Source organism: Xenopus laevis, chromosome 5L (genome assembly GCF_017654675.1).
Source record: "Xenopus laevis strain J_2021 chromosome 5L, Xenopus_laevis_v10.1, whole genome shotgun sequence".
In the NCBI taxonomy this organism is placed as follows: Eukaryota; Metazoa; Chordata; class Amphibia; order Anura; family Pipidae; genus Xenopus; species Xenopus laevis.
In genome coordinates, this window is record NC_054379.1 from 132,241,147 (window position 1) to 132,265,445 (window position 24,299).

Sequence of the window (24,299 nt, forward strand, 5' to 3'; positions counted from 1 at the left end):
GGCAAGCCTAACATGTTTTAACATGTTCTGTATCAGACTTCCTGCCTTCAGCGTAAACCTCATTGCCCTGGGCAAGAGCATGCTCAGTTTGTTCCTCTTCCCCCCCCCCTCCCTTCTCTACTGTAATCTGAGCCCAGAGCAGGGAGAGACTCAGGCAGGAAGTGATGTCACACCGCATTAATACTGCAGCTCCTATCCTAAACAAACAGAGAGTTTCTAGAGTTTTTTACTCAGGTATGGTAAAACATTCTACAGAATAAATATAGCATTTTAGCTTGCACTATTGCAGCCAATATATTGGCAATAAAATGCCTCCGTAGCTTCCCTTCTCCTTTAAAGGGCAACTCACCTTCATTAGCAAAACTGTAATAATACATACAACCCTACCCTAAAACCCCCAGAAATGTGTTCAAACTTTCAATAACCTGCCAAATTTTGTAAAATGGATGTGGTAATTGGGGTGTGTGGCCATAAATTGGGCATGGTCAAAAAATTCTATTTTCAAAATGTTGGAAGGCATGTTAATGAGAGCTACTCTGTAACATAAGAACACCAATGAAATGTAATAATAATAATTTTTATCAAAGGTTCCAACCAATGGGAATTCTGAAGAGCCTGTCTTTCTCAAGTCCTTGTTTCCCACAACTTTTTTTTGGACACCCATGTCTTTCGGCAGTCACTAGACTATAAAATCAAACTACCCCTTAACACAGCGACCCCCAACCAGTGGCACATGTTGCTCACCAACCCCTTGGATGTTGCTCCCAGTGGCCTCAAAGAAGGTGATTATTTTTGAATTCCAGGCTTGGAGGCAAGTTATGGTTGTATAAAAACCAAATGTACTGCCAAAGAGAGTCTCCTGTAGGCTGCCAGTCCACATAGGGGCTATCAAATACCCAATCACAGCCCTTATTTAGCACCCCCTAGGAACATTTTTCATGCTTGTGTTGCTCCCCAACTCTCTTTACATTTGAATGTGGGTCACAGGTTAAAAAGGTTGGGGACCCCCCGCCATAACATACGCCATTACATACCACAAACTGTTCTTGTTTAAAACTCTTTAAAATACCTCCAATTCATTGGAGTCATAGAGCAGGCACATTTTAATTTAATCACTGGATTTTTGCATGGGAACAGCAATAGCCCATTCATGTTAAAGAATCCATTTCAACATCTGGAATGTGGAATTCTCAACTGCATAATCCTTATTTTTTTTTTTTTTTTTTTTGAGCAGAATGTCTGGTATAATGAGGCCAGAAACAGAACTGATGGATCTGCTTCATGGAGAAACTGTTGCATGTGGTTAACATAAAAAACATTGGGGTCAGGCAGTGGCCAGATAGCTGCTCATAAAAAGCTATTGAAACCTCCAAAAAGCTCTGGAATACTAAATAAGGTAACATAGTAACATACATAGTAAGTAAGGTTGGAAAAAGACACATGTCCACCGAGTTCAACCTTTTTTTTATTTTTTTTTTATTTTTTTATTAACTACCTATCTGCCAGTTGATCCAGAGGAAGGCAAAAAACCCATCTGAAGCCTCTCCAATTTGCCTCAGAGGGGGAAAATTCCTTCCTGACTCCAAAATGGCAATCGGACTAGTCCCTGGATCAACTTGGACTATGAGCTATTTCCCATAACCCTGTATTCCCTTACTTGCTAAAAAGCCATCCAATCCCTTCTTAAAGCTATCTAATGTATCAGCCTGTACAACTGATTCAGGGAGAGAATTCCACATCTTCACAGCTCTCACTGTAAAAAACCCCTTCCGAATATTTAGGCGGAACCTCTTTTCTTCTAATCGGAATGGGTGACCTCGTGTCAGCTGGAAAGACCTACTGGTAAATAAAGCATTAGAGAGATTATTATATGATCCCCTTATATATTTATACATAGTCATCATATCACCCCTTAAGCGCCTCTTCTCCAGCGTGAACATCCCCAATTTGGCCAGTCTTTCCTCATAGCTAAGATTTTCAATACCTTTTACCAGCTTAGTTGTCCTTCTCTGTACCCTCTCTAATACAATAATGTCCTGTTTGAGTGATGGAGACCAAAACTGTACGGCATATTCTAGATGTGGCCTTACAAGTGCTCTATACAGTGGAAGAATGATCCCCTCCTCCCTTGACTCTATGCCCCTTTTAATACAGCTCAAGACCTTATTTGCCCTTGATGCTGCTGACTGGCATTGCTTGCTACAGCCAAGTTTATCATCTACAAGGACTCCAAGGTCCTTTTCCATAATGGATTTGCCTAGTGCAGTCCCATTAAGGGTATAAGTGGCTTGGATATTTTTACATCCCAGGTGCATGACTTTACATTTATCAACATTGAATCTCATTTGCCACTTAGCTGCCCAGATTGCCAGTTTGTCAAGATCCTGTTGCAAGGATGCCACATCCTGGATGGAATTAATTGGGCTGGATAATTTTGTGTCATCTGCAAAAACTGATATATTACTTACAACACCCTCCCCTAAGTCATTAATGAACAAGTTAAATAAAAGTGGACCCAATACTGAGCCCTGGGGGACCCCACTAAGAACCTTACTCCAAGTAGAGAATGTCCCATTAAGGTATAAAGTAATGGAGCATTGCAGACACAATGAGGTCTCTTATCATATATATCATATAATATTGAGTTTAGGTGCTTATGGATAAGGAAGGCTTTGCTTTTCTTGATTATTTTATGATGTAGAATAAGTAGGTTGGTGCAGTGCAAGGGGCCTGGTTGGAGTTTTAATGTCTGGACATCTAAACCTTGGGGTCAACAACAGGAAAACTACCAGTCAAAAAGGGCCATATTTCAGAGAGAAAATGTCATTTAGTGACATGAGCTTTTCTTGGTGATCAGAGACCCAGGGATTATTTGGTCTCTTGCTGAATCAGAGTGGGAAAATACTTACTTTTTCTCTTATGACTGAACATGCTGAAAACTGCCAAAAAACAGAGCGGCAGCAGAGAAAGCGGAACGTTTTCTTACCCAACTATAAAATACAACTGAGCTATTAAGCACAAGAGCGGCACTCGCATTCTGAAGCATTGAGCCATTTCCAATGAACACATTGTTATTTTGAAGCTATGTGGAAAGAAGCCAAATGAACTGTACAGTGATCTTCTTCCACTGCTAATGTCTTGAACCATAAAAGGATCACCGTCTTCTCAAATTGTCATGTAGAATTGTGTTAATGCAGCAATATTTTTATGCTAACCTATCAATATGTAACTGTAAAAACACAGGGAGTTGTCCGTGCTTTGGAGAGGGTCATTCGTAACTCTGTTTGACCAACCACAACCTCTTTAAAGGCATACTGTCATGGGAAAACATGTTTTTTTCCAAAACACTTCAGTTAATAGTGCTGCTTCAGCAGAATTCTGCGCTGAAATCCAATATTCAAAAGAGCAAACAGATTTTTTATATTCAATTTTGAAATCTGACATGGGGCTAGAGATATTGTGAGTTTTCCCAGCAGCACTATTAACTGATGCGCTTTGAAAAAAAACATGTTTTCCCATGACAGTATCCCTTTAATGTCCCCTTCATCATCAGGCCACATACCCTCCAGGATGCGGCCGCACCGCTTAAAGGAGAACTAAATCCTAACCAATACAGCAGTGAAAAGCACGGTGAGCACTGTATTTGTAGGGGCTGCAGCAATACATGCCTTTTTATGCACTTTGTACCCTGCCCTTAGTTAAGTAAATGATCCCTGTAATGGATCACACACACAATTACAATCATACTGCACCAGAAAAACTATATCCAACAAGGGCAAGATTGCGAAAGAATACATACACCTATGGTTTGGGCAAAATAAAATGTTTTTCAATTATACATCTATATATTTGGATACTTGATCTGTTGAACTTTTCCAACCATCAGTATGGGCAATTGGGACTCTCCTGTGTGCCATACAATATACAGTATGGAGGTGCAGGACAGATATCTTTATGGGCAGTATCTTTGGATAAAGTAAGGTCTGTTCCATGTTTGGGCACACTGGCATACATTGCCAAGTAACAGAGCAGCTAGCAGTATTTAAGAATGCATGTGAACCATGATTAGTCTACTGTAGATCTTCATGATAGTCTACTGTACACCTTCATGATTAGTCTACTGTACACCTTCATGATTAGTCTACTGTACACCTTCATGATTAGTCTACTGTACACCTTCAATTCATGATTAGTCTACTGTATACCTTCATGATTAGTCTACTGTACACTTTCATGATTAGTCTACTGTACACCTTCATGATAGTCTACTGTACACCTTCATGATTAGTCTACTGTACACCTTCATGATTAGTCTACTGTACACCTTCATGATTAGTCTACTGTACACCTTCATGATTAGTCTACTGTACACCTTCATGATTAGTCTACTGTACACCTTCATGATTAGTCTACTGTACACCTTCATGATTAGTCTACTGTACACCTTCATGATTAGTCTACTGTACATCTTCATGATAGTCTACTGTACACCTTCATGATTAGTCTACTGTACACCTTCATGATAGTCTACTGTACACCTTCATGATTAGTCTACTGTACACCTTCATGATTAGTCTACTGTACACCTTCATGATTAGTCTACTGTACATCTTCATGATTAGTCTACTGTACATCTTCATGATAGTCTACTGTACACCTTCATGATTAGTCTACTGTACACCTTCATGATTAGTCTACTGTACACCTTCATGATTAGTCTACTGTACACCTTCATGATAGTCTACTGTACACCTTCATGATAGTCTACTGTACATCTTCATGATTAGTCTACTGTACATCTTCATGATTAGTCTACTGTACACCTTCATGATAGTCTACTGTACACCTTCATGATTAGTCTACTGTACACCTTCATGATTAGTCTACTGTACACCTTCATGATTAGTCTACTGTACACCTTCATGATTAGTCTACTGTACACCTTCATGATTAGTCTACTGTACACCTTCATGATTAGTCTACTGTACACCTTCATGATTAGTCTACTGTACACCTTCATGATTAGTCTACTGTACACCTTCATGATTAGTCTACTGTACACCTTCATGATAGTCTACTGTACACCTTCATGATTGGTCTACTGTACACCTTCATGATGGTCTACTGTACACCTTCATGATTAGTCTACTGTACACCTTCATGATTAGTCTACTGTACACCTTCATGATAGTCTACTGTACACCTTCATGATAGTCTACTGTACACCTTCATGAATAGTCTACTGTACACCTTCATGATTAGTCTACTGTACACCTTCATGATTAGTCTACTGTACACCTTCATGATTAGTCTACTGTACACCTTCATGATTAGTCTACTGTACACCTTCATGATTAGTCTACTGTACACCTTCATGATTAGTCTACTTTACACCTTCATGATTAGTCTACTTTACACCTTCATGATTAGTCTACTGTACACCTTCATGATTAGTCTACTGTACACCTTCATGATTAGTCTACTGTACATCTTGAGGCTCAGGGATGTCTAGTCAATGACCTTCCAGTTGCTGTTATTCTACACCTTATTGTTTCCTTATTGATAGCTGGAGGCCCCCCCCCCGTGAGGTTCTGAGAGTTGTAGCAGTTTTGTGTATTTTGTAAATTTACCACTGTAGAATGTGTAGCCTTTATTGTGTCTCTTCTTACTTTTCATTAAATGGGACCTGTCACCCTAAGAAATAATTCCAAATTATTTTTCATCATGTTAGTTGAGCAAAATAAAACTTACTTACACTACATGTATTATTTACATTTTGTTTCCTTCAGTCTTGGTATTACACAATCACAGCAGGCAGGCAGGAGCCATTTTGTGGACACGACAAGTTGTGTATCACCCCTAAATCTTGTGTATGCACCTGAATGGGGGACCTAACGCCCGTACACATTGCCCTACACAATTATAGAGTGTGAGGAGGGAAGGGGTGATGTAGGGAGAGCAGTGACCTCTAGGAAGTGCTGAATGGAAAGTTAAAGTAATTTTGGCAGCTAATATTTGATTGACAGCTGAGATATTTAAACGCCTTTATAACAGTATGGGAGCTTTAATGAAAAAAACTATTTGGGTTCCATGTTTAATTTGCAAACGACTTTTGTTATACAGCTCTTTATGTGTAGGTGACAGGTCCACTTTAACTATACAAATTCCCCCCTATAATACTCTTTCATGGATTTCAGCGCTCATTGTAACCTCATCCTGCAGCCATTGAAATGTTTAATGGTCCCCAGTCTTTTAAACCCGCATTGTTTTTCTAAATGCTCAGGCTGTTGGTGCAGAACCTGTTTATCTCAGTCTGCGTGCAGAATACTCCTTCTTTTATGTGCATTAAGTGTCCACGCTCATCTGCTTTTAAAACACGTTAATTGGATTAACCCAGAAGTAATGGTAGTAGTTCCCAAAGGCTGCCAGCAAATCAAATTTAAAGGAATTCCCTCTGTCTGAGAGGCCGTTTGTCAGACGAAATGACTGCACCACTCATTAATTTACGTGCGTTTGAGCCAAGATGTTGCGTGGCCTGTTAGTAACTCATTCTTAATTCATGCTGTTGCCAAGAGACCTGAAATCAATTGCAGTGCATGCAAGTAAAATGGCACCACTTCCCCTGATGCATAACATCACCCTAAAGCCAAGGGCACAATGTAATAGATGGGCAGCACCTTGAATGCAAACACCTGTCCCTGTTCCCAGCATCCTTTATCCATTAAAGTGTTAGCAGTAGGCAATGCCTCGCCCTCGCCCACCAGGACCCAGGGAATCTTTCACTCGTTGAGGATCAAAGCTGTCGGCAGGGAACTGGGAAGATGAATGAGCAGAGCAGATATCTGCAGTGCAGTCAGCCTCTTATATCCATTTTCAAACTATAGGCTGGGATAAAAAGCCTGTGCAATTACTGCAGGGAATGTTTCCAGAAAATCTAGTTTTCTGCACAGAAAATGACTGTAGCATAATTAGAAATACCATGCGAGCACAGAAGAGAAGGCAGCTAAATTATACACATTTCTTATACCGATAGACACTGCTCCCCTAGGAGTTTCAAGCTGATATAGGGATCTGCTTGTTTGGCAGTGAAGCCAAATGAGATTTTTTTTCTCAATATGCGCTCCTTGAGTTGGTCAATACCAGGCTAATCCTATTGCTTGGCCCTCCACCAATAATCAGTAAGGCCACCTTAAAGGGATTCGGTCATGATTTTTAGGATGTATTTTTAATTTCTAAATTACACTGTTTACACTGCAAATAATTCACTCTACAAAATAACATTTCATTCCTGAACCAGCAAGTGTATTTTTTTTAGTTGTAATATTGGTGTGTAGTAGTGATCTTAGGGTCGGGGTTTTCCCGACCCTTATCCCTGCCCTCCTTCAGCCGTGTTCCTTTTATAGACCCGCGCTGCCGATGACATCACAAAAGGGGTGGGGCGAGCAGGCGCATGGCTATAAAGGCGGAAGCCGGCATTTGAAGGTGTCAGGCAGGGAAAGCAGGAGAAGAGCTCAACCCACACCCGCCACCCGCGAAGAGCAGTGTGATGTCAACCTGAACCCGCCCGACCCGCGGGTATCGTGTCGGCCCGCACATCACTAGTGTGTAGGCAGCCATCTCAGGTCATTTTGCCTGGTCATGTGCTTTCAGAAAGAGCCAGCACTTTAGGAGGAACTGCTTTCTGGCAGGCTGTTGTTTCTCCTACTCAATGTAAGTGAATGTGTCACAGTGGGACCTGGATTTTACTATTGAGTGCTGTTCTTAGATCTACCAGGCAGCTGTTATCTTGTGTTAGGGAGCTGCTATCTGTTTACCTTCCCATTGTTCTTTTGTTAGGCTGCTGGGGGGGAGTGAAGTCACTCCAACTTGCAGTAAAGAGTGACTGAAGTTTATCAGAGCACAAGTCACATGACTGGGGGCAGCTGGGAAACTGACAATATGTCTAGCCCCATGTCAGATCTCAAAATAAAATATAAAAAAATCTGTTTGCTCATAGAGAAATGGATTTCAGTGCTGAAGTCTCCTGGAGCAGCACTATTAACTGATGCGTTTTGCAAAAAAATATTTTTTCTCATGACCGGATCCCTTTAAGGGTAATGTCACATAGGTGGATTCAACAACTGGTGGAGAACCTCCAACAACTGCGTTGTTGAATGTTTTTGGGCAAATAAGTGTTTACCCAATTAAAGTCAAAGCCTTGGGGTAATGACATTACTAATTTCCGGTATTTTCTGAGCTGGTGGAACAATCGCCTATACCAACTATGCCTCAATGGCACCACTTTTACTGGGAACACAAGTAAAAATGCATGGCTGTTTTGGGCCAAAATGTGATGCTATTGAACTCAACTCCTCATATTTGTATTCTAAATGTCCCAAAAATTAGGGTTTAGCAGGATTGCTAATAAAAATAGGCCCAGTATCTGCTGGGGGTTGGGAGGGCACAGAGGAGGCCCTGGCTGGTGTTCGTCCCACAGATACAGTATATACAAAAACCCCTCTGTTATTTGAAGGTAGGGAGGGTACTCTCAGAACTCCAGTTAAAGGAGTGTAGCAATCTAATCAAAGTTATGCTCACAAGCTTCTCTGTGAAAAGAAATAATGATGAGTCTCTAAAGCTTCACCTTTGCACAGGTCCATCTTTGCACAGGTCCATTTGGACATCTGCTAATGGTAGTGTTGCCCAGGTAGAACAGGCTTTGCATAGATACATTCTCAGTATAGTTCATGAATAGCTTGTGTATGTGATCCTGGGTCTGTTTAACCCTAATAATCCAAATCCATGGCAATCCGCTCCTAGTGCTCTTATCACTACACACTTAATGTAGATTAATACATTCCCAGAGACTGCTCCATCTGTCACCGACGCTTCCATTTTGAATGTGGCCCTTGAAGCTGTACGTTGCATAACTGGAGGGGGAGACACTGGCTCCTGTGCACCAGCAGAAATTTAAAGCTTGAACTCAAGGGCCGTATAACAGAGTATCTGACTCATCAAGTTAGCTGGATCCAGTTGATAATATGATACCATTCATGTATGTGACTCTATCCTAAGAATATAAGATGATATGGTATTACTGATAGATCACCTTAAATCACCCATAGATTTCCTTTATCCAGAGCTCTAGTGCATCTGTGCTAACCCCGCAGCTCTTTTTTTGGCACATGGTGGCTTTGTTTTTAAGCTGAGCTGCTTTGAAGATTCGCTGTAGCATTAAGTGAGTTTAATACGATTATTTCTGGCACAGATGATAATGAATTTTTGGATAAATTTGGTCTTAGTGTACAGAGAGAATTCACTGACCAAGGGAAAAGAAAAAATACCATCAAGGAAGATTTAAGAAGTTCTGCTAACTAGCCATGTCCCTGTGGTATAAATATCATGTTAAAGCTATTAAGGAATGTTTGTTGTAATGAACACCAGTTTGGATTAGTGAAGCAGTGTTCTGCTAGTGTGAAATTGTGATAAGTTGCTTAATATTTGGAAAAAGGCACATTGAAAAGCATTGTGCAGCAAGAGTATTTCAGCCAACTTGTCTATAGTATGGCTTATTTATCTCAGTAAATACACAAGCATACAGTTAACACACTGGGTTATATTTGCTAAAGGCAGCCATATACACACAGATATTATAGTGTAATTGGAATATGGTCCTAGTCAAGGAGTTCCCAACCGGTGAGCCACATTCAAATTTAGAGTCGGGGAGCAACACAAGCATGAAAAAGGTGCCAAGAGGGCTGTGATTGGCTATTTGGTAGCCCATATGTGGACTGGCAACCTACAGTAGGTTCTGTTTGGCAGTACACCTGTTTTTTTTGTTTTTTTTCTCAAACAAAACTTGCCTCCAAGCCAGGAATTCAAAAATAATCACCTGCTTTGAGACTATGGTTGCCACCTGTCCGTTTTTAACTAGAAAAAAACCCGCACTGTCAAAACCGGGGAAAATGTCACGAATGGTGCGGGTGTGACATCATAGGCACACCCCCAACGTCACTAGGCATGTCCTGACATTGCTCCGCCCTCTATCACAGGGCCACCCCTTTAAAGTCTGCCCCTTTTTCCAGATTTCTATACTGGCAAAGGTTGTGACCTTATTTGAGACTACTGGGCAATGGGTTGGTCACCATTATTTTGCTCACAAGCCACTGGTTGGGGATCACTGTCCTAGGCTGATCAATTTTTATATAATTAAAATGAAGACTGCTATGTTGCAAATATTTGTAGGAAAGATTGGTTGCCAGATGGACTCGCTATATAAAGGCACCAATTGGGAACAAACGGTTTCCATTTAAGAAAATGAGGGAGCAATCGGAGCATTTTCTTCCTTTATCATCGTAGATGGCGGCCCATGAGCTCCGATGCGCTTGCTTTGCACTGATACGTGAGCGATGTATTCGGACACTTTCAGGGGTAATTAACTATGCGGGGGGGAAGCAGGGTTGGGGGGACTATCTAGGGTATTATGTAGGGGCTTATTAGGGAGGGTTTAGTTCTCCTTTAAATAACTAACCCTCCTACACATTTTTCCTCACCAACCCATGAACGTTTTATTTTTGCAGTCAGGTTAATGTATTTGGGAAAGGACTGGTATTTTAAAAGTTATGGGGGGAATAGTTCCCCTTTAAAAAAAAACCCATGAACTAGACTAAGTTAACCTCCCAGTGGGTATGAACAAGCCTGTCCCGGTCTGTGTATGTTCCAGAGGATCCCAGGGCAGGCAGAATCCCACTGCAACTAAAGGGTTAGTGTGGACAAAATGCTTTTTTCATAGACAGGGCCGATACAGGAAAATGCTTCGGTTTTTATACAGAACGTTACTGTACAAATCCGCATGACTAGTATTTTCATAGCCTATAAGGAAACCTATGGTTTCCTGTGGAAAGAAACTCCCCAGCAGCCTGCAGTGTCTGCGGCATGTACAGTCCAACTCACGAGAGCTTCAAGGAGCTGGTTTTCAAATACTTTAATGCTTTTTGCCACATTTATTTGGCAATTCCTTGCAAAACATGAGATTTGACCTTAAAGCAGAATTTGCTGCTGGCACGTCGCTCTCTGCAATAGAAACTTGCTGAAATCAAGCCGAGCAGAGGAAAGGAATCACATGCCGAATTCTATGAAGATTCTTTTCCCCCCCAAGTTTTAAGCACCCTGTTATAGTGGGGGGGTAGAGTTCAGGGGGGCAAGGAATGTCTGAAAGGAACAAGCACCAAATAACTAAAATAAAAATGAAACCACATATACAACCCGTTATATCAAGTATGGATGCACAGGATTCAGGTTCAGGATTCGGCATTTTTCAGCAGGATCTGGATTCGGCCGAATCCTTCTACCAGACTGAACTGAATCCTAATTTGCATATGCAAATTAGGGACGGAAGGGAAATCGCATGATTTTCGTCACAAAACAAGGAAATAAAAAAAGTTTTTCCCTTCCCACCCCTACTTTGCATATGCAAATTAAGATTAGGGTTCGGTATTCGCCCAAATCTTTTGCGAAGGATTCGGGGGTTCGGCCAAATCCAAAATAGTGGATTCGGTGCATCCCTATTGGGTTATGTGTCACCCGCTTTATGCCAGATTTGTCATGGATGTACAGCAGGTGTCAGTGCAGTATGGGACCTATTATCCAGACCTGGGGTTTTCTGAATAAAGGGTCTTATTTGATCTCCATACTTTAATTATATCTTAGTTGGGATGAAGCACAAGGTACTGTCTTATTATTACAGGAAATATATTTTTTTTAAAATTTAATTATTTTGAATAAAATGGAGTCAATGGAAACGGTCTTCCCGTAATTCTGTACTTTCCGGATAATGTTGGCGTTCTCAGAAGGACCCGATATTTACCATGGTACAGCCATTTGTCAGACCACAGCGCTCATAATCAACTGTATACGTCAGACTGCCCACTAATCATAACCGAATCGCTAATAAGCATATTTAAAAGAAAATAATGCAAGGATATCAGGTCCTAGATAGGAAACTAATATGTGAGTATCCCTTTATTTCAGCTGTAGAAAAACACAAAAGGTGAATCTTAAGCATTTTGCTTCCTGCAGACATTGCTGAAAATGGGCCAGAGAATATTCTATCGTTTGCCTCATTCTGTAGCCAAGAGTAACCATGCTAGAAACTATAGTCGGCTATAGCTGTTATGTACTGTAACCCCCCAAATCTCCTACACGGGGGGGCTGTAGTTCACAGCAGCCTCCCCAATATAAACTTTCTACAGAATTGCAACCTAAACGTACAACTTCCACTCATTTCTAATATTTTATATCTGTTTCTTTCTTACAGCGGAGCCACTGCCTTTAATGGACCTGTGCCGAAGATCAGTCCGCTTTGCTATTGGCAGAGACCGTTTGCACCAAATCGAGTCTTTACCTTTGCCTCAGGCGCTGAAGAACTATTTACAGTATCAGTGAGATGTTGCGGATGTTCTTCACCTCAGCCGGACATCAACACATAAAAAAAACACGGAATAATGCAAAATGGCAGATATTGTTTACATGGAAACAAAACACCGTTGTGGTGGACACTTAAGGCGTTATTTAATTTTTAAAATATATATATTATAAATATAGTTTTGCTTTCTTCTCGGAAGTCGTGCCACAGAACCCAGCTTGCGTTAGTGGGAAAAATCCTGATTCTCCTTAAAGTATTAGAATTTTATTTCCGAACATAAACAAGAGGATGTCGGATTACTCGTTGGCCTGTCACTTTGGATCCTTTGAAATCTAGAAATGCTAGAGCTAGAAAATATATGTAACATCTGATTTGGGTAAAAATATACTAAACTCACGTGTTAATCTACAAAAGAAAAGGTGCAATGCTGTTTTATGTTGCTCGCTCCGAAACCCTTCTTGTTTTATTCCCTACTTTCATATACTGACTGTACCCTTGCAATAAAGTCTAATTAGAGTTATCTATGGGGGGTTTCCAGTAGGGACATCTTTTCTGGAAGGTGATTGTTCAAGTTACAGTTGGAATAAGAGTCTTTGATAATAGACTGTGGATAAGGTATAACATGTTTAGTAGGGTGAGCTGGTGCCTATAGAAGAAGTACAATTATCTCTGGGGCAGTGGGTACTGGGTGTAGTAGTCCAAACTGACAGCAATAACACTGTATCTGTATAAGCCAATAATTGTCTTTTTTTATTGTTCTTGAAGTACATACAATTCATAAAAACCTTCACAAATGAAGGGAACAGGGCTGGGCCGGGCGGTGTTGCTACACTATATATATATATATATATATATATATATATATAGGACCCCATATTGGCCTAGGCCCCAACACTACTAAAGATCATTATCATTAGATGAACCATTCCATGAAATGTTATGTTAATTCTTCTTGTGTTCTAATCTGGTACCAATCATTTAGGAAGTTTAACCAACAATACTTTTTAGGGCAGTGACATACGCTCAGATTCGGGGAGATTAGTCGCCCAAAGACAAATCTTCTCTTCTTCGGGGCGACTAATCTCCCCGAACTGCCTCCTACAGACTAGAATGTAAATCGTCGGCGGGGTGGCAATCAGTGCGCTTCGTTTTCTGAAGTTGCCTCACAAGGAAACTTCAGGCGACTTCGGAAAACAAAGCACTCCGAGTGCCATCCCGCCGGCGATTTAGATTCTAGCCTACGGAGGCAGTTTGGGGAGATTAGTTGCTCCGAAGAAGAGGCAATTTATCGCCTGGTGACTTACTCCCCAGATCTGAGCGTGTGTTTCTGGCCTTATTCATGCACAGGGTTTGACTAAACTCATAAAGCCTCTTGTTTTTTCAGAATCTCCTTGTAGGAGAACTAAAACTTGACAAAGAATTGATGTAGAAACAGATAAACAATTTAAGTTTTGCACCAATCCAAAGTCACCACAGCCCTTTAACAGTGAAGATCTTTTTCCTACAAAGATGTCCGTAGCATCAGCAGCCCAGAGCACACTGAGCATGTGCAAAGTCAGGGACCCCTCAAAATATAATATCCCAGCAGGATTAAAGATGTGTGGATAACTTTGAAGTTGTTGCCCATTACCATTCTTCATCAGGCTTTAGTTCCCCTTTACACATATATACTATACTAGAAAAAGATAATTTTTTACTGGTTACTGAACAAACTTTTATCCACTTTTACCACATAAACCCCAAAGTCCCAAAAATAATCAAGGCTGATTTTGACAAATGACCAGCTACGTGTATCTGAAGTCGTACTCCGGCCCGGATTTGTGGAAAGGCCACCTAGGCCCGGGCCTAGGGCGGAAGGATTTTAGGGGGCGGCACGCTGTCCAACTACACCCGCATTGGTTCAGAAACACTGGGGATGTGCTGGAGGTACAATCGTTTTTAAATTTCCCATGCGCCAATCCCCATTGATGATGAAAATTTGCACGAATAAAGGGGCAGGGCAGGGATGACGAACGGCAATGGGCCTAGGGGCACCGACTATGTAAATCCGGCCCTGGTCATACTTTGCTAGTAATTGGTTACCCTTATTCCTTGCTGTAAATAGTGCAGATATAAAGTCGTTTCAGCACTCGTAATATAATGCTTTAAAGCAATAAGAAAACATGTCCCCAAATGCTGGTCCATTAGAACGTAAGGATATGTTAAGACTAGTAGTTGACTAAACTGCATATGCTTTGCAATCCCTGATGAATTGATCATTCCAATTAAGATTTAACTAGAAGATGAATAAATCTTTACCAGCAACCCATAAAGGAAATCAAGATATAAGAGCTTGGTGATTGGCTCATTGGTAACTGCTTCTCTTTCTGACAGGCGCATTTCACTTGTTTTTCCCATAATCATTTAAAAAAATAATGTCCAGTCTACGTGAATTACAAACCAAAGCAAACATTTTTGTGCAATTTGTGTTTTTCAAAGAGTTGATTTGAGCGTGAGTTTTATGGTTTCTGATCCTTTCAACGTCTCTCTTTTTTTCCCCTTAATACAAACATGAAATACTTACCTGAAACGAAATATTTTTATTTTATGTAAAAGGTAAATAGTTTTTCTCTTTTTCAATGTATATATATTTGATCATTTGTTTATTTATCTTGTAGATTCAATTAGGTTCTATTTTCAAATCCATTTTTCTTCTGCCATAGAAATACTGCCCTCTGCCGTATTCATGTTTGGCCCCTTTTCGTGGCCAGGAAGGAAGTTTTAGGCTTGTAAAGTGATAGTTGCCAGTATGTTCCATATGACACTTGGCCAGATTATCTCTGCCTGTGGTTTTTATTCTGTAAGGCATTTTTTTGTAAAGAAAGAAACGTCCGACCTGTTTAAGATTCCTGTTTGAGGTTCTTCACTGCTCAGTTTGTTGGCAACCTCTATACCCGTGCCCTAAAAATGATGTGTGGGAGCCACAAGACTTACTTAAAGTTGCTTTAATATTGTATCCCTGTAGTAAAATATCAGGATATTAGAAACCAACTCACAGTAGAAGTCACCTTGGAGTCCTATAAAAGCCTTCAGTCTTGTGCTTTTACATGGTGAAGGAACACCTCTGTGACCTATCATTTCTTTTAGAAGGTGTGTTTTTCCATATATAATATATTATTCTAGTAGTCACCAACACAGGATCTGCTTGGGAGGCCATTATCTACCTTTTGGGCATGACTAATCTGAAGAGAAGGGCACAACAAAACTCCAGACAAAACCGGATTACATAGCATTATATACCTCCTGCCCAACTGCGGGACAGTGGAAAAACCATGTCTAAATACTGGAACGAATTATTGTAGAAAAATAAGGCCTTAAAAATATACGCCACAGACATATAAGGGCAGGTTTATCAAGGGTCGAATAGTAAATTAGAATTTTCGAGTGTCAAAATTCACGCATCCAGATTTTAATCCCCCTATTCAAAAGTAAATTTGAATGTGAGATTTATCACACCTTGACCATGGGAACAGTCCTAATTCAAATATTCGCCACCTAAAACCTGCCGAGTTCATTGACTAGTCAATGGCAGTGGTCCGTTGAATGCAAGAAAGATTACTAACATCTCCAAATGGCTCAAGTTTTTTTTTTTTTCAGGAGAAAAACTCGATTCATACGAATCGTATACTAACTGAATGTGATGAATTTTCGGGTAGGAACCATTCAATTTAATATTAGACATTCAAATGTTTTCTTAAAGGGGAAGGAAACCTAGTCGGCGCAAACTCCCCACCCCCCTCCCGTGTGTTGCCCACCCTCCCTCCTCCCCCCTGGCCTACCCGTCCCGCTGGGCAAATGCCCCTAACTTGTTACTTACCTTTCTGCGCAGGTCCAGTCCAGGGAGTTCACAGACGACATCTTCTTCCACACGATCTTCTTCCTGCTTTGATCGGCGCATGCGCAGTAGGAGCATTTCACCGGTACGGATCTACTGCTCATGCGCCAAAAGTCACGCGCATGCGCAATAGATCGTACCGGCGAAATGCTCCTACTGCGCATGCGCCGATCAAAGCAGGAAGAAGATCGCGTGGAAGAAGATGTCGTCTGTGAACTCCCCGGACTGGACCTGCGCAGAAGGGTAAGTAACAAGTTAGGGGCATTTGCCCAGGGGGACGGGTAGGCCAGGGGGGAGGAGGGAGGGGAAGCAACACAGGGGAGGGGGGTGGGGGGGTTTGCGCCGACTAGGTTTCCTTCCCCTTTAAAGGGCACCTGTTGGGTAAAAATGTTATCCCCAACCAAAGGTGCGGGCTAATAGAGCCCGCATTCTGGTTGGGGATAACCGTAGTTTTTTTTTAAGAACAATGTTCCGCCAGCGATACGGTACCTGAACCGGGAGGGAGCTCCCAGTGGAAGCAGCCATGTTAGGTCACGACACATGCGCATTCCGAGTGACTGGACATGGCTGCTCACACAGGGAGCTTAAAAAAAAAAAATACTGTTCTCCCCAACCGGAATGCGAGCTCTATTAGCCCACACCTTTGGTTGGGGATAAAATTTTTACCCAACAGGTGCCCTTTAAGTAACCTCCCAGTCGAAATGTGAGTATATCCAAATTTAAAAAAAATTCGCATAAATTAGAAATTCCACCTCTGATAAATGGGCCTAATGGGCTACTGACTGTAACTACATATTATGGATATTCTGGAGTCACTTTAAATATGCTGCTTACATATGTAACTGCTTAAAAAAGCTCTATCTCTGTTTAGTTTCCTTCCCAAGAGCCACCACTTCTTATATCTGGGGCATTCCATGAAACCATCCCACATTATATTTAAGAACTCCATGTATGACAACTATATTTATTTTCTGTGCAACACACACGTATGATTAATGGTGGCCAGTCACTTTACACAGCCTCCTGAAGATATATAGAAGACATTGTAGGATATTCATTGATCCTTCCTAGGCTACAGTCATAATATATTCCACCTTCCCCAAGAACTGGGAAACATTGACAGAGATACTAAAGGTAAAATTCACAGCTTGTCGGGTTTGTTGCTTCACTCGTCTGAGCTCCCGAGAAGAAAACCAGGTGTCCATAGTGCATGGTGGGAAGCCATGACCTGGCTTAGTTTATTTAAAATGATAATGGAGCTACCATTGCTGATGTTGACTGTAAGAAGGAATGTACGATGGGGAAAGTGTGAAAGTGAGTTAAAATGTCTGGTTGTATAAAAGCATGTTTGTTTCTAGTGGTTGAAATGACCCTAAGCCTAAGCTGAAACGCATTGTTACGATGAGAATTGCAGGGTGGGTTGAACATGTGACTAATCTGCCATCATTGTATTGTAAACCACTTTTTTTTCGGATGTCTGGGACAGAAGTCAAGTTGCCGGAAGGTCTATGGAGTGTGAGAGAAATCCTGATGGTAACCTGTTTCCTGCAGTGCCTTACTGCCAATCCAACCATGAGTGGCATCAACAGAGCTGACAAAAGCTCAGAGTTACATATAAGGGACACATCATTTGACCCATGAATGGGGTTCATGTGAAAATGAGTGAATGATATGACGCTTTCTAATAAAGTGTACTTCTTACAAACAATATCCGACAGTTGTGTCTTTGTTTTCTTATCATTAGGGCAGGAGACTGAGCTTTAGTAATAGACCATCGTCATAATCGGACACCTCCTTGGAATATAATGGCTGAACTCCATGGTGCGGCTTGTTCTGATCCGACACGATGAGAGGAAGCTGAAAATAATGTAAGTAACAGGAATGTCGGACCTACAAGCTGCGTGCATCCAACACGACTGTCGGATTCGAACGCCACACGTTGCGTCTTCATCCGACAGTAGCATCGTGACGTAGCATGTAGGTCTGACATTCCTATTACTTACATTATATTCGGCACGTTTGTCTTGTCGCATCCGCTTTCTCTCATTGCGTCGGATCTGAAGAAGGCGCACAGTGTGTTTCATACCCAAGCATTGGCTATTATGTGCTGCTACCCTAAAGGTGGCCACAGACGCACAGATAATATCGTACAAAACTAATTTCCGTACGATATTCGGTGCGTGTATGGTGGGAAAAGAGGTGACCGATATCGGCAGAAGACTTGAATATCAGTCAGCTCGTTGATCGGGCTGGATGGAAAATTTTGATTGGGTGTCTTTGGCGGCACCAGAACATTGGCCATTGTTAGTGCTGAAAAGTCAGATACAGGTAGAATTCTGTTGTTTCTACCTGTATATCAGATTCAGCTCTACACGTGTGTATTGAAACGAACAATCTTTCTTAGAAAGATCTTTTCCAAGAAAGATAGTAATTGTTACGTCTATGGCCACATTTTGTTCCTTTAGTGCTTGCAGATCCATCTTCTATACTAGTGCTGTCAAACTTTTTTAGTTATCCCGATAGAAATTGGGTTGTGATAAAACAATTGTCTCAAAAAAGTGCAGTGGAATAAAATGCAGAAAGAATTCTGGGGGAAAAAGGCTGAGGATCACACAGACTAAAAAAATTGAAAAAACACTTGGGGGGGGGAAACTAAGCCGTAAAAAATTTCTATTTTTTCAGTTTCAGTGTATTCACTGACTTCATATCTCAGTTGTGACCTTTCAAGTCTCTGCGACATGACCATTTAATGTCTTTATTTCCAATAACAATACAAGAAATTGCAATACTATAAGAAGGTCAGATATTGGCGGCTTTGCTTAGCTCAACATTAGTCAACAAACTCTCTAATTTGTAAAAAATGATCATTCCCTACCTTCTGAAATGGGTTTCATTTAACCGGCCCGTGAGTCACTGTTTTATCTCTGAACTCTGCCATTAGAAATGTAGCATTGCTTTTGGAATTTATATTTCTCGCCCTATGATGAGGGTATCTATGTTATTTATTCCATTGGGTTTTCCCGTGAGAAAGGTTTTAAACTTTTGTCGCGTCACACAAGCTGGAGAAACCCCGGAAACTGCCAGACACCATTAGTACAGGTGAGTTTCAGTGAAAACACTCTAATGTTCTTACTCTAAGGAAGGAGTGCCCATACTTTACTAATGTGAGGTCTACTTTTAATCATATTGTCCCATTATGATCTACATCCATAGCATTCTGTTCCACGGAAAATATTACTTAAATATTATACTGATTTATGGAAAAATGTATATTGCTAGATTTAACAAACAACTATTTCTTATGTAACCTTAACATCAATATATGAATGAAAAGAAACGGGAGGGTAATTTAGTTGAGCTGTTTGTTGACAGTTTCTTGAGATCTACTGATCACCAGCTAAAGGTCTACTGGTAGATCCCGATCTACCTTATGGCCACCCCTGCTCTAAGGGGTAGGTCAACTTTAAATAAACCTCAAAATGTTAAAGATAGATCTATTCTAAGCAACTTTTCATTTTGTCATGTTTATTGCTTCGGGCAAAGATACATGGTCAGATTCGGGGAGATTAGTCGCGTGGCGACAATTCTCCTCTTCTTCGGGGCGACTAATTTCCCCTGTAGTTAGAATGTAAATCGCCGGGGGATGGCACTTGGAGCCCTTCGTTTTCCAAAGTCGTCTGAACTTTCCTCACGAGGCAACTTCAGGCGACTAATCTCCCCAAATCTGACCGTGTGTCTCTGCCCTTAGGGCATCAGATACCCTAATCCGATACTGATTCTAATAGCAATCACAAGTTTATTTTAAAACTATGGAAAATAGGAGAATTTCACAAATACTCAATAATGCTGCTTCTGCAAGAAGAAACATGAGTGCAGCAATAGTTCCCAAACTGAGATGCAGCAGAAGCCACAAAACACATCAAGCAAACTACTCTTTCCTATGTTCCAATGTTGACTAAGGGGGTTATTTATCAAAAATTTGAATTCTAGAGTTTTTTTATACCTTGCATGAACTCACAACTGCAATGGAAATAACTTGAATCAGTGAGTTCGGGGTAAACAACCGAAAACTTGAATTAAAAAACCTCAAATTGATTGCGTTTTCAGCCAAACCCCTCCCAAACAAATTTGAGCATCATGAAGGCTATTAACATCTTCAAATGGTTCAAAGGACCTCTGCCATTGACTCCTTACATGGCTCCTACAGGTTTTAGATGGTGTATTTTTGGATTTGAGCTATTTCCAGGGTAAGGGGTATAATAAATAAAAAAAAATTTTGTTGACCATAAAAACCCTTGAGAACTCAAATTTACGTGGAAAACACAGCTCGAACCTTAATAAATCTGGCCCTACATGTATTTGATAATTTTTTGGGTTTTTTTTTAATGTTGGAAGATTCCTTTCGTTGAGGTGGAGGGCCCAGCTGAAGTTAGGGTACAATTTGGCATTAATGCTTACTTGTTGATCCTGATATTCCTGGAGGCTCAGTCTGAAGGATAATTAGGGTAAGATTTGGGGTGAACATATGTTTAGCTGTATTCTTGGATATATTGCAGGACAGTATTTTATATATCCAGTAGCGTAAATGCTGGGGGTGCAACTCTAATAGGCCCATCAGGGATATTGCAGTGTGATCTTGGCTTTACAGGTAAGGAGGTGAGTGAGTATGGGTGTGGGGGAGGCCCCTAGGGTTATACATATAATACTGCACATATTCAGAACTTTATTTCAAGCTAAAAGGTCTTTAAATTGAAAAAGCACCAACCCCCACTGTAGAACAGTAGAAAGGCAAGCATATTTCTATCATATTTGTAAAAGCGCAAATAAGTTTTAATTATTTTAATAAAACTTACATTTAGATTGTGGTTCTCAAAGGCCCTTTCAGTTCTTTGTTTTTTCGCTCAAATGTTAGTAAATTGTCGCTCCAGTAAGAGCTCCAAACTGCCCGAGGTTTAATGAAATCAAATATGTGCGTTGGTTTGCTATTATATTCAAGATAATTGCACAAAACTGGCATTTCTCCATGTATTCAGTAAAAGGAAACAGGAATGCGGCGTCTCTTCCAAGTCCCCTGAAACAGAATATATACAGGCCTCATTAATTTCATCACTTCAATAAAGACAAAAGTTTTACAGTACAAAACAGGCTAGAAGTTACCAAAATGTGCACATATTAATGATACAGCTGCACAAGCCATGCACATGCAATACAAACACAATATTTCTGCAAGAAGACCCACAGTTTTGTATAAAGGAGATATTAAGGGGCAGATTTATCAAGGGTCCAATTTCGAGGTGATGAAAGTTGTTTTAAACTCCCATCAACTTGAAATTCGAAGAAAAAAAGACCAACGGAAATTTGTTTAAAAAAAAAAATTGATTTTTTTAAAGTCAAGTGAATGGGCTGTATTCGATCGTTGGTATCGAATTCAGATCGTATTCTATTTGAAGTATCTTTAAAAAAACCTTTTCAAAGTCCACTGAATGACTCCACATGAGATTTATTATCTCAAAAAAAGAAAGCCAGAATTCAAAAATCGGCCATATGAGACCTGTCCAGGTCATGTATACATCGCATGGGAGAGGCACCTATGTCAATATGAAGTTTTCATGGTTTGTGCTGGATTTAGCCCAAAAATCCAACTTTTTGGATTTCCCGAATTTGAGCAATTCGGGAAAAAGCCCAAAAAATTTGAGCCATTCGGGATAAAAGCCCAAAAAAATTGGAGCAATTCGGGGGAAAAGTCAGAAAATTAGTGCGATTCCGGGTTTCGTTTGATTTTTATCAAGTTTTTCTGTGATCCAATTAAATCAAGGGTTTCTTATTAATAAATGAGCTAAAATCGGGCATTGGAGTTTGGTCGTGGTTTTATTTTTAAATAAAATATGAGATAAATTCAGATTTTAGTAAATAACCCCCTTAATTTCTAGAGAAAATATCAGGAGGTGTGTTGGTTAGTATACTGTAGGTAATTGGTTAGTATACTGTAGGTAATTGGTTAGTATACTGTAGGTAAAAATTCAAGGAGACCTAGTTACATATGTGCCCCCAATGTTTTATCACCCGATGCAGAAGCCTCATCCAGCTGCCCCTAGTTCTGGCCCAGATTTCTCATCCAAGACCTACAATGAATATTGTGTGGCCATGGGTTGGTGCAGTTGCTCACAAGAGCAGTGTGATTCGGCACGGATACTGCTAATGGGATTTATTGATTTGCAGTAGCCAGGAGCTAAATATTGACTACTAGATCTGTACATAAGAGCAGGCTTCTAGGGGAAAATAGCAAAGTATATAATCAATTGAACTTCCATTTGAAAAGCAAGGTGCTATAGGTAAGAATCTGCATAAATACGTTGGTGCTTTGTGTATAATGGCTATTCATCAGATCCGTTTTGGCGGCTATTGCAGCATAAATAACGACTGTGTTCTATGAGTTCAAATTCCTATTTTCAGCGTCTGCTATAAAGCTCCAGGTTTTGGGTTTTTTTATTTCCAAAATCAGCACTCACACCTCCCTCTTTCTATTTATGTTGGAAAAAAAAAAAGAATCTTGTTTATGAAAACAACAAGAATGAAAACACCAGCAGGTTCTATTCTTATCCGTACCGACTTTTGCACATTAAGGTATTGATATGGGGAGCGGCGAACCTTTTCCTTGGATTCTAACGCTTCTGTTCAGGTTTCCTATTCACGCCATAAAAATAGATCAACGTCGAAGTACAAAACAGAGGCAGATGTTTGCATATACTTCAGACTGTAGCAATATCATTAGCAAGAGTGCAGTACAAATATCGGCAGGCTGACAAACACTCCAAAGAGAATGGAAAGGTACTGAGATCGGAGCACAGGAATAGTTTGATCTCACGTGTGTGTGTAAATCAGTACAGGAATTACACAAATATACCAGCAGATATTGCATAGTGTCTAATAAAATGGAATGAAACAGAGAGGAAGAGACCACTCACAAAGCTGATTCAGGGATGTTCACTATACAGTACATTTTTATTATGTTATAGAATGGTTAATTCTAAGTAGGGATGCACCAAATCCACTATTTGGGATTCGGCCAAACCCCCCAAATCCTTGGTGAAATATTCAGCTGAATACTGAACCGAATCCTAACTTGCATATGCAAATTAGGGGCAAGAAAGGAAAAAGTGGGAAAAAAATCTTCAAATTATGATTTGGTTTGGCCAGGCACAAGGCCGAATCCAGGATTTGGTGCATCCCTTATTCTAAGCAACTTTCTTTTTTTTTTCTTTTGAAAATATTTTTTATATTTGTATTATATATTTGATTTTCATGTTAAACAAATGATAACGGTATGACAGCAAATTTTATGCAGATGAAAGACAAGTTATAATCGATACAATGGCATAAAATTATTAAAAACTAAATACCATTTAATGAGACTGACAACAACTAACAAAAATTAACTAAGCCAGTGGATGTAAACATTTAAGCAACTTTCTAATTGGTCTTTATTCTTTATTTTTTTTATAGTTTTCAATTATTTTCTTCTGACTCTTTCCAGCTTTCAAATGGGGGTCACTGACCCCAGCTATAAACAAATGCTCTGTAAGGCTACAAATTGCTACTTTTTATTACTCATCTTTCTATTCAGGCCTCTCCTGTTCATATTCCAGTCTCTCATTCAAATCAGTGCATGGTTACTAGAGTAATATGGGCCCAGACTGAGGAAACTGCAAACTGGAGAGCCGCTAAATAAAAAGTTAAATACAACAAAAACAACTGAAAACCAATAGTAAATTGTCTCAGAATATCACTCTCTATAACCATACTAAATGTAACTGAAAGAAAGGGAAAGAAGTGAAGTTCTGCACACCGGTCCGTCTGTTTAAAAGCCGAAAATTTTATTCATCCAGTTAAAAAACACGCTGCATGGTTTTGCTTGACGCGTTTCGGGCACTGCTGCCCTTTATCATAAGCATCAGGTAACTGAAAGGTGAACAACCCCTTTAATGCAAGAGATTCATTCCCCAGTTTGGAGGCCACTGACTA

At 40.3% G+C, this 24,299-nt stretch overlaps 1 protein-coding gene across 1 annotated transcript in view; it reads left to right on the top strand.

Moving 5' to 3' along the window:
* The window catches only part of spsb4.L (splA/ryanodine receptor domain and SOCS box containing 4 L homeolog), a gene marked incomplete at its 5' end in the record, with an annotated part of 90,830 nt that extends 77,907 nt beyond the window's left edge, over positions 1-12,923 (top strand). The window contains 1 exon segment of the mRNA NM_001095770.1: positions 12,296-12,923. Within this exon segment, the coding sequence (NP_001089239.1) occupies positions 12,296-12,423 (128 nt within the window). The 3' untranslated portion in view covers positions 12,424-12,923.
* Between the last annotated feature and the right edge of the window lie 11,376 nt (positions 12,924-24,299).